This window comes from Asparagus officinalis, chromosome 3 (assembly GCF_001876935.1).
Source record: "Asparagus officinalis chromosome 3, Aspof.V1, whole genome shotgun sequence".
NCBI lineage: Eukaryota > Viridiplantae > Streptophyta > Magnoliopsida > Asparagales > Asparagaceae > Asparagus > Asparagus officinalis.
Window position 1 is genome coordinate 9,899,911 of NC_033796.1, and position 12,353 is coordinate 9,912,263.

The 12,353-nt window shown below is 33.8% G+C and overlaps 1 protein-coding gene across 1 annotated transcript in view; it reads right to left on the reverse strand.

Moving 5' to 3' along the window:
• LOC109832918 (indole-3-acetaldehyde oxidase-like) overlaps positions 277-12,353 on the reverse strand; it is a 20,175-nt gene continuing 8,098 nt past the window's right edge. The window contains 9 exon segments of the mRNA XM_020400407.1: positions 277-779; positions 4,651-4,840; positions 5,549-5,647; positions 5,789-5,884; positions 6,932-7,897; positions 9,359-9,577; positions 10,362-10,568; positions 10,669-10,928; positions 11,416-12,353. The exon segment at positions 11,416-12,353 is cut by the window's right edge and continues 12 nt beyond it. Of these exon segments, the coding sequence (XP_020255996.1) occupies positions 535-779; positions 4,651-4,840; positions 5,549-5,647; positions 5,789-5,884; positions 6,932-7,897; positions 9,359-9,577; positions 10,362-10,568; positions 10,669-10,928; positions 11,416-12,353 (3,220 nt within the window). The 3' untranslated portion in view covers positions 277-534.

The window sequence follows — 12,353 nt, forward strand, 5'->3', positions numbered from 1 at the left end:
CAAATTTTTATATTAAAACCTTACTTAAAGAAATGTTGTTAACAACAACAATAAATAAATTCATAATGTAATTTACCATTTGTTATTGTTGAACAGTGCACTGGGGGGCTTCGGTTAAACAATTGAGTTTAGGTGAAGAAGAATGAAGAATAGGGACGATCAAACAAGAGTTCCGATGATCTTTCCAACTAACTTTCATAATTAAATAAAATTCGGAAGGTTCACATAAAAATAGACAGACACGAATCCGAATATCGTATGAGAAAGTGAAACTGATTGAAGACTGCTACTTTGGCATCTTTTTCATAAATATGCTTTACAACAGGAAACGTACGGCAACGGCAATATTGATGAATTAAAGAACAATACCCGTGAATTTTTATGGCAAAACAATTAGCAATAATTATAAGCTCAATGTTTTTAAACAAATAAGTAAACTGCCGTTTGGGGTGTTGAAGAGTTTCCACCGTCCAGCATAGCAACTCGCAATTATTTGAATTTCTCATATTATTTGAATAAATGTACCATCACCCCCTAATTCACATTACATTTATTCCTCTGATCTGATGAAGAAATAACTTTCTCAAGATATCTCTCGACATTGTCAATTCCACAGAGCTCCTTGACTACGGGCATTGTTGCAGGTACATCCAGATAAAAGTCTTCAGGATTGTTTTCTGAACCAATCCAAGAGAATAACTCGCTTCTTGCTGCTTTGACTGCATCTCTAGTTGCACAGTGAACCGAGGATGCAAGTAGAAGAGGAGGCTCACCAGAAGCTACATTACATAATTGTTGTTAGAAAAAATATCAGGAACAGAAAGTTTCACAGAATATGTCTCTATCAGTGAAAAATATTCCATAATTTAGGAGACTTCAAGCCCAACAGTTTTAGCTGGAAACAAGCAAAATTGACCCGCGTGATGCCACAGCATTTGTGTGGAAAAATCAAAAAAAAAAAATAAAGTGTTTGGAAATCATGGTGTTTCCTCCATGTCCATGGTGTTTTTGCCAAAATAAAAACACCATGTGTTTGAGAACCATGGTGTTTTTATGTTCAAGTACATACAAAAATATAAAACACAACAGTTTTTTTAGAACTCCTTTTAGGTGTTTTGAGTTTAGCATGGTGTTTTGAGTTTTGGTTGGTGTTAATATAACAGCTAAATGTAATATATAATATCATAACTAATATAGTTTATTTAACAATATAATGTTTTGATATATTATATTATATTCATTATATTGTATTATATTAATATCGAAATATGTTTATTATAATAAATTATACTATAATGTGTTAAAATATAAAAATATTACATTAATGTTATATTAAATTATAAAATATTTTAAATTAACATAAAAATTTGAATAATGTTGTATATATACAATTGATATAATAGAAATAATATACAACATATTATTTTAATAAAATAATATTATATAATGTTATATTATCAATATATATTAATGTATTAGGCATGTTAATATAATATATTATATTATAATTAATTATAATAACAAATATTAAATTACTTTTATATTAAAGATAATTCAATATATTAAAATATGTTTAAGCTATTATAATATATCATATTTTATATAAATAAAAAATTAATTGATTTACTATATTACATTAATAAGTTATATTATATTAATAAAATATTATAATATATCATAATTTATATAAATAAAAAAATTAATTGATGTACTATATTATATTAATAAGATATATTATAGTAATAAAAACAATATAATGAATATATTAATAATTATAATCTGTTATATAATAATATATTTAATAATAAATTAATAACTCCTCCAAAAACAATAAAGTAATGATAGCTTTACTATATTTAAAATAAAATAACATATAACATATTATACACTAAACTTATTTATTATTGATGAAACAATATTTTGTAATAAATATTGGTATAGTAATAATAAATCATAATATTTTTATTTAATATTATTATGATTTTTTATTATATTATATTATAAAATAAAAATATATTATTAGTTATTATTAGCAAAATCTAATATGTTAAAAATATAATATGATACATATTTTAAAATATAGTAATAATAATAAAATATTGGTAATATTATAATAGTATCTAATGATAATATAATGTCATATTAATAATGTTATTGAATATTATATTATATATATCAAGAACATGTTAATATATAAAAAAATTAAATATATGAATATTTGAAGATAATATATTAGAATTATAATATAATATAATATATTAAAAATACTATGTCATATTATAATACACTATACTATAACGTATTGTGTTATGATTAATATTAGGACAAATTTTGAAAACCATCCTATTTACAAAAAAATTTGTCAAAACCGACCTATTCTAAAAAAAATTATCAAAACCGACCTAGTTTCAGCCGTCTGGCTGAAACTGGGTCGGTTTTGACAAATAAAAGTCTGAAACTTCACGGGACTTCATGACTTGAAGTCCCGTGAAGTTTAGCAGTCATTTAATTAAGCTGCGTAACTTCACGGGATTTCAAGTCCCGTGAAGTTTTTTTACTCACGAGACTTTCAAATGGCTCCTTTTACTTAATGAAAGGCTCATTTTCTACTAAAAAAATTCACAGGATTTGAAGTCTCGTGAAAGATTTTTCGCCCTTAATTAATGTCATTATAAGCTGCTAAACTTCATGGGACTTCAAGTCCCATGAAGTTTTAGACTTTTTTCTCAAAACCGACCTAGTTTCAGCCCGTCGGCTAAAACTAGGTCGGTTTTGATAAATTTTTTTTAGAATAGGTCGGTTTTGACAAATTTTTTTGTAAATAGGACAGTTTTCAAAAGTTGCCCTTAATATTAATATAATATAGTAATGTAAAATAATATTATTATAATATATTAAGTATTTATTATATTATAATTAATATATACTCCCCTAATCTCATGATTCTTTCAACTCAATCTATGTATGTGTTGCTTCTACCTTGATGGGCAGAACTAATTTCAAAAAAACTTTAAGAAATCTGGTGCTTTTTGAGACATGGCCTGGTTGCTATATTGACATTTGGCAATCTCTAAGCAATCTCTCTCCTGCGAAATATTTATTTATTTTTTTCCTGTTTATTTTTTTTTTCCTCTCTTGAAAACAAACATCTCTTAGACCAAGGCAGCCATATCTATACTAACTTATTACTATCTAATAAAGAAGCCTGGTGCTTTTTGACACATGACATGTTTGCTATATTGAGGCTTGGCAACCTCTAAGCAATACCTCTACCCCAAAATATCTATTTATTTTTATCATGTTTCTCCTTTCCTCTCTTGGAAGCAAACATCTCCTAGATCAAGGCAGCCATATTTATACTAATATTGACTATGCAAGCAAAAAGCTTCTTGACCCGCCAATATCATTCATTCATCTCCCAGAACAAAACACTTCGTTCTCTATGCGCCTCTCCCCTATCAGATTCTCTCAACACCTTTTCGGCTCATATCTATCAAACTCCTTCAAACCCCAAACCAATCATCTCAAAATCTAACCCTAGATTTCTCTACCTCAACACTTCTCCCTCACCTTACCTCTCAAATCCCACTGAAACCGACCCTCTCCCATAATCCTCTCCCCGCTTCAGCTTTTTATAGTCCTTCGATGCCCAAATGGTGAAATAACAACAGTAATCTGATGGGCGCAGCGACATCAGATGGTGGCGGAGGTGCCCACTCGATGAAGTAGAGTGGATCTCCTTATGAATTCTTTTCTCAATTCATGGTCGAGTTCGGTAATCTCTCCCTCTTATCCTCTGTTATATAACTAATGTTAATGGCTATTGATTAGAATTAGAGCGTGAATTAACTCGCGTGATTTTTTGCATTTGTGTTTTGGTTCAACCATGATAAAACTGGAATACGTGTATTTAAAATTCCCAATTAGGATTTAGCGCGTTAAAAATAAACATACTAACATGTGGTTAAAATTTCAGGTGCATACAAGTTGACATTATGCGATCAAACAATAACTCAATTATACAAAACTGGCTGTGCATTTTAAAGTCGACTTTGGGTTTTGGGAAATTCGACTCTGGCATAAGGTCAAATTTTATACAGTGAGAAAGTCAACTTTGAGTCCCTAGACAGAATATTGAATTTTCAGATTTTATAGGAAAGTCGGACTTCTCACAAGAAAAAGTCGACCATTTTCTTCAAGTCGACTTTGTTATTATCTAAAGTCAACTTTGAGTCAAATTTTCAGTGCTTCAGTTACCTCTCTGACACATGACAATACATTTTTCAGATTCGATAGCTAATGATGGGTATTTTGCCCTTTATGGTTCCAATACGATCACTGGTCTTACTGTTCTATTGTTAAGTTCGTGAGTGTTGATTTATTATAATCCCAGATATTAATACTGTTACAGCTGACACTGGAAACTCCTTCAAATGTTATTATTTTACATGAACAGTTTCAATTTTCATGATGTCCAAAATTGAATATTAAGGGAAACATGTCCCAAACTGAAAATGTAAATAGGAGAAGTTCCGGTTGTAGGTTTAACAGGGGATGCCAATATGAGAATCAAGGTACCATGGAAAATTGGACCAAGATCTCAAGAGTAAACATTCAAAACAGGTTGAAACTGCAAGAACAGCGACATACCTTTTGAGGAGAGAACCCTCTTTTGGTGATGCCCACTATTTAAAATCTCAACATTGAACATCTTCGGTATTGTATCAACGGTTGGAACCTTGTAAGACCAAGTCCCTTCTGAAAGCACCAGTCCATCTGAATTTGTCAAGTATTCCTCAGTCATGAAGAAACCAATTCCCTGAACAAAGGCACCTTCAATCTGCAGAAAGAAAAGATATTGATAAGACCAGTATTTACGGCACATCATGCAACCAAAATGAAAAAAATATGAGAAGCAAGTCAAGGAAACAACTTCAAGTTTAATAAGCAGGTACAATCATAGGATTCAAAAGAACATATGAAAGGTAGGCGTTACCTAAATCTAATTTGATTTTTATTAAAAAAATTAGGGTTTTTCATTAAAATAAGGCAACAATACGAAAACAGCCTTTAAAGTTTAATTAGTACAGAAACCGCCTTCAAAGGGTGTTCTGTTAGTAATCAACCACTTTGACCTTTTGTTTTTTTTTTGTGAAATTCAATTAAAATACCCAAAATACCCTTAAAACAACGTGTCAGGCACATGACATGTCTTCTTAACCAAATTAAAACCAAACTTGTGCGAGACAAGTGTTTCTAAGGGCATTTTGGGGATTTTAACTGAAGTTTCACGGAGGAAAATAGGTCAAGGTGGTTGATCATTGCCGATTTTATTTTAAAGGTGGTTTCTATATTAATTAACTTTAAACATGGCTTTCGCATGTCACCCTATTTTAAAGGTGGTTTCTGTAGAAAACCCAGAGAAGTCAATACAGTGGAAAGAATATTCAGATGAGATCTCAAGGCAGATAAAGAAGTGAATTACTTTCAGTCAATACCCATTATTCTTTAAGGGATGCAGTATTCAACTTAAAGATCAATTTTTAACCTGTCCCAAGTCCACAGCTGGGTTTAAGCTTTGACCGCAGTCATAGATAAGATCAGCCCGCAAGATTGTGGTGGCTCCTGTAAGAAGATCTATCTCCACCTGAAACACCAATTAGTTGTGGATGAGATTAACATTATGTATTCTTCTATAGATGTAGATATAAAAACTCAAACGCCAATAATTGCAAAAGATAAGATAGACATATAACGCAACGGAAAAGAAGGAAAATGTTGAAATTACCTCACTGACAGCAGCACCATAGTTCAGATAGTTCATAGAACTCTGGTCAGGGACAAAATAAGTACTTGCTGACAAATTCACTGCTTGGAGGTTTGCCTACAAAGGAGGTCAAGGAGAACCCAAATAATTAATTTTCTGAAATATGATGTTTGATTTGGATGTTTTAAAAGCTCTACTCGATTACCTGAGCCATTTAGTAAATGTCATCCTTTTTTTAATGAGATGGACAGTAGTTACCCAGTATATTAATAAATGTAATAATATATAATACAGGATACCACAGAATGGGGTTACAAGGAGAATATAAGGAACAGTCCACAATGTTAGGTTCGTGGTTATTGCAGTTAGTGACCATCTACTTTTCAACGAAATTATGGAATTAAATTTCGTGTATAAATGCCCATCAAACTGGATCATAGGTTTCCAATGATCCTGTAACTGGCGATACCACTAGAAGGCAGAACCTGCTAAATTAAATGATTATCTAGAAATCAAGACCTAAATAAAGCCCTTTCACAGATCATGTACTCTAGATGCATTTTATTTTTACTACAAGAGCACCTGTTTCCAATGTATTTAATAACTAAGGCAGGGATTTGTCTGAATGTACATTTGCAATCCACATTCAGTGGTACTAAGGGCATCCCGGACAACTGGGACAAAACCTATATGATCATGCATTCAGGAAATACCATTTCTCATAATAATAATAAAATTAAAAAAACAGAAAGAAAGAATAACACATATGTCGAAGGGCATATATAATTCCTGATCAGGATACTGTACAGATCACAAAATATCCAGAAGAATCCAACAAAAACCCAGAAGAGGAACTGACCTATGCTCCAGAACATTTCGCAAACACATTACTAGGCGAGTAAACTAAACGAGTAAACTAAATTACTAGACATAGCAAAAGGTGACTTATGGAGGAAATAGGTAGTTGACAAATATCAAAATAAATCCCTTGAGCCAAGCATGTCATGATTCATTTATTGTGCTTCTGTTGATATTAATTCCTTCTCGATTGCACAAATCCGCATTCTAATGACCAAGATAGAAACAAAAATTCCACATAAGATAAAAATATGAAATATTTTGCTTGATGTAAGAATAGACACAGTATAAAATATGAGGATGCACCTGTGATATTAAAATATCCCATTCAACAGAACCCATTTGGTCTTGCAACCTATCCTTGAGATCTTTGAGTCTGCCAATAAGAACATTACATGCAAGACGAACTGCTTCACAGCTTGATTCAGATGTAGTGCTGCCAGCAGTAAATCCTCCTTGAATCAAACTCAAAGTGTCAGCTTGAATAACCCTCACTCTCTCGAGAAGGGTTTGACTACCATCACTCCATAACTGTCCAAGAGCAAAAGCAACCATCTGCTTCACTTTTGTCCAAAGTCCCTGGCCTAACTCAATTCCTCCAACCTCAACAACAATTGAACCATCATTCAAGATCGAAACTTTCCCTGGTGTTGGTCTCAATATCACATGATGAATAATGGGTACGCAAGAAATTCCCCTTTTCTTCCATTGGTTACAACTATTAAAATGTTTGATCTTTGCCACACGAAGATCAAAGCATGAACTTTTAATCAGTTTATCAAGAATAAATGGCAAAGTGTACTCAAAAACTTCTCCTGCACTGCCTTTATAATATACACCGAGGCTCTCATAGGTGTGAAGATTCTTCTCCCTAATGGAATTTGGATCATGTTTGAGAGTGGAGGATATCTTCTCAATAATAGCTTCAGCGATGAAGGATCCTTGTACCTCTCCAGGGCCTCGCATTGCAGATTTAGATGAAAGATTTGTCCTGCAAACCTTCACATCAAAAGAAAAAGCACCCCAATTGTACTTCTTTAATGCATGTATTATGTTATGAGGCATCATTGGGCTTATATCTTCAGAGATGCCTGCATTGATTAATAGATTTATATGTAAAGCTGTGATCTTTCCATTGGACTTGAAACCGACTGAGTAGTTTATTTTCATTGGATGTCTTCCTCCAACCGTCAACATATCAGTTTCGCGATCAAGGTACATCCTAACTGGACGTTGCAGCTTATATGCTGCTAAAGCACATGCGGTAGCAACCTACACAGGAAAGAGAAATTTTAAGAGTTAGCAAGCCTTTGATTTAGGTTGATTCACTTAGCACTTAAAGATAACAAATAAAGAAAGGCAAATTTTCAGAATTTAATGCCAATCACTGAACAATTGAACATGGAGGTTATACTAATGCTCAGTGAAATTTTCAGTGTTCATTGCTTCCTTTATTCAAAGCATCAAGTAATCCTAGCTGGTCAAGGAAGTAATCAAGTAAACAAGCTGACATTATTGACAACTACAGAAATAATTATATGCAGTCACATGTTGCTTAATCTTATGCTGTCCGACTATTTTTATATACGGATTAACATAACGTTATGGATATGAGAGACACCGACTCTTTGATCTGCACAACTCCATTCGGGTGAAATGGAAGCCCCTATACCTCCAGATAGATGACGAAGACAATAAACCTATTAAGTACTGATCTGCTGACAGAAGAAGTAGTAGGTTAAAGAAAGGAGGATAAAGAGGATTGCATAACTTGTTTTTGAATTGGATGAACAGTAAGTACCTTAACTGGGAAGCTTTCGCCGAAGTAGTGATCTAGGTCTAAGCCAAATGAACAAAAGCAATGACGGCATTTTAGCACAAATTGATCCCCGTAGAAGGTGCTTGTCCAGTGGATTTGTCTGTCGGTACTAGTATGATTGGGTCATTTTCCTCTCTGCAGTGACAATGGCAGGTTTTTGGGGCAGGCATTGGGATAGAAGTAGAGGTACCCTTTCCAAACCCCATTACAAAAAGGAAGTGGAAGATCCACTCCTCTAGATTCATTTCACTATATTGATCACAAGGCGATGTCTGTATTACTATGTTTTCAAAGAACTCTACATCTGAGAAGCTAACAGTTGGTACTTATTTCACAAAAGAAAACATGGTTTTTCCAATTTAAATTATGAATATTTGTACGTGCTTTGCATGCAAGAAACACATTCCTTTTCATGTAACTTCTTAAAATCACTTAACATTAGAGCGAATATTATATAGGTGAGGCTCAAGAAACCAAGTAGACAAACATTCCTTTCTCAAACAACGTTTCAAAATTTTAACTTAAACATTCACACTACAGAACACCCATAACTATCAGCCTCACTCCATCCATTTGGTACTGGTTCAACAAGGTGACTGCAATGCTTAAATGAAGGCTCATAGTATGTTGAAATTGCTAAAATGATCTAAATTGGAAAGAAGGAAAATACCCTCTAGACAACTTTTAGGTAGAATGACTTCAGAAAGTGTTGAAAGATTGGACTCTCCTTCCACACAAGGAAATCCGCTTATAAAATTCAGATTTCAGGTGAATTTTATAGCCCTTTCGCCATCATATAACAATTGCGAAAAATTGGACAACAGCTTAGTTAAAAGATCAAGAGAAAAAATCAATTGTAATGAAGTCAGCATGATAAACAGATTAGATTTGAGAGAATGAAATTTGATGCTCACGGGCATTGCTCTAACAGCTTTCCCACCAAAACCTCCTCCAACTCTTCTTGTAATAACACGAACATTGTGGTTAGGGATTCCAAGACATTTTGCAATTACACCTTGTGAGAATTCAGGACATTGACTAGAACTGTACACCACAACGCAATTACCTTCGTCTGGAATGGCAAGAGCTGTTTGTGTCTCCACATAAAAGTAATGCTGAGAACCAAGTTTCACCTGGTAATAATCATCTCACATTAATCATTTTTTTAATAAAGCTGAAAAAAGGAACTTCGTCACAATATTGAAGGGTAATGCTAATCCAAATATGCTTGGATTATACTTGTCAAACAAAAGGTAATGCTAATCCAAATATTTTTGGAAGTTCCTCATATTTTTCTTCATAACAAAAGGCTAATCCAAATATGCTTGGATTATACTTGTCAAACAAAAGGTGTTCTGTAGGAGTTAATAGGTATACATTGTAATTTCTGCATAAAAATCACATTGGAATTGATTGTACATTCTCCTAGTTCTCTTTTAAGCTTTTTCTTTTTTTATATCATAGATGCTAGCCCATTGCCCAACCAAATCTCGATTGAGAAATGTGCATTCATTATTTAGAATATGAGTAACAATTTTATCCTGACTAAAATAGAATGTTGTATTTAAAAGATGGATGCAAGTAATAGCAAACACATAACTTCCACCATCAAAGAAGAATTTATTTTTATATTCACAAATTAGGCAAACTTAGAGGTGCGTATGTGCTGAGCATATGACTACACCACAACTTGACTATGAACCCTACAGTAACCACTGATAAACTAAGCAGATGACAATTATACTACAAAATGCCTTTGCTGAACATAGATTGCCTAAATTTTAAAATGAACTCTCAGTTTCCCCAAATAAGCTCAATAAAAAAGCAAGTATCTGAGCAAGTAAATTTTACTGGGTCTGCCCTAGTTTAAGCACAAGTATCAACATGAATCAGAAGCAATTGAACACAGAAATGCACCTCTGATATAATCGTGTGATCAGCTTCTTCCATTCCTTTGGAGAAATCACCAACTCGTTCAGGGAAAGCAAAAGCAGGAATCTCAAAGAAACTGGATCTTCTGACAGCCTCTTCCACAGATAATATGGGTGGCTCTAAATTTTCTGTGGTATAGGTGACATCCACTTGTTTAGCACCCATGTTAGCAAATCTCTGTGTTCCTGCAATCTAAATTATTTATTTCATCAAGAAAACAGTCAATGCCTACTACATCAATCAGCATAAGCAAGAATGAAAATGACCAAGAGAATATAAGATATAAGTGTACCACAACACCAAGTGGCTGGCCAGCATACTGTGCAAGGGAATCTGCAAACAATGGTTCACTTCCAAACAAACTGGCTGATCCAATATTTGTCCCTCCTTCTGGAATGTCATCAGTGGAGACAAATGAGATGATTTTTTGTGAAGACAACGTAGATCTAAAGTCAATACTCTTTATACGAGCCAAGGGCTTTGTGCTGTAAATGAAAGCTCCATACAGACAGTCTTTTGGAGAAGGAATATCATCCACATATATTGCTTCACCTGAGATATTAAATCATCATCGAAGTCATTTCCCAGCTTACGGAAACATAATCTCCTCCAGTACCAAGTTATTATGCTCGGAAAGAGCAAACAGTAATAAGCAGGTTTTATTTATAAGAAAAGAATAGGGTACAATTACATGGTTTCCCAAGGTAGGACTCAAACAAACTTCTCTAGATTCTCTAATATGCTAACTACTGCAATACTGGCATTGGCTAGCAATAAAATGAAATATAATTTAATAAAGTGTTTCCCAGATTTGTAGTATGCTTTTGATAGGGGACACTATTCCTGACGGTATCATACAAGAACAAAGAAGATAACTTTAGGAGGAAAAGAATCAAAAGTTATATCCAACGAAAACGACCGAACAAACAAAACATATGCAAAGCAACGAAAAAAGAGGGGAAGCTCAAAGGTACAAGATACCCGCATAAAAGAAGTAACAGAAACAAAGTTCTCGCACTTAAAAGAAGTGTGAATATACCAGAAGCTTGAAGTTCTACGCCAACTTTCTTAATTGGCTGACCAACAGGATGATACTCCGTGCTATATCCGACCAACTGCTTTGAAGATAAAAGTAAATCACCTTTATCAGACCGATCAAGGTCTTCGAGTTCTGATGCCGTCCAGGGCAAAGCATCACTCTCTGACAAACCACTTGAAAGCGGTCGGAGAAACATAAACATAAAGGCAACAGCCAAACTTGACCTATAATCAGCATGTGTAGTGCCTTCCTTGGGTACAATCGTTTCTCTAAGTAAATGGATTGCTTCAAGTAGAATGGATGCAGTAATGGATTTACCCACTAATAAGTTCTCCACTTTCCTTGCTCTAATCACATGCTCAGTACCATATGCACCAAAAGCCAGTCTTACATCATCTAAAACACGATCCCCTGACATATTGTGTAAGGATATTTGAGCTAAGAAAGCAGCATTTACATAAGCTACAGAGTTTCCAAGAGGTCGTGGTGCTGCTCGGTGTGTTTCAAAAAGCAAAACGGGCTCCCTTGTATTGCCATTAGGATTCAAAGGAAAGATTTTAGATGAACTCCAATAAGGAATATATATGCTCAAAAGTAAAGTTCGTTGACTGCAAGGAGGTCTACTCAAGAACTCCTCCAATGTAACGATTGACCTTTCAGAGAGCAGTTGGATACAAACACTTGATCCAACACCTAGCAGTAACGTAGCAATATCTGAGGGAAACTGGTCTTTTTGTGCCATGATCAAGTTTCCTCCCAAGCTTGCTGTATTCCTAACAAATTGAGAAGCAACCTTGTTCATATGATCAGCAAGTGTAGTGAACACCGATTTCATACCTTGAGGAACAAACCGTTCATTTTCTTCTTTCAGTAAGTCAATGGTTTTTGAAATTGTCACAGCAGCACCGATTTCAATACCTTTGTCATCCAATTTTATC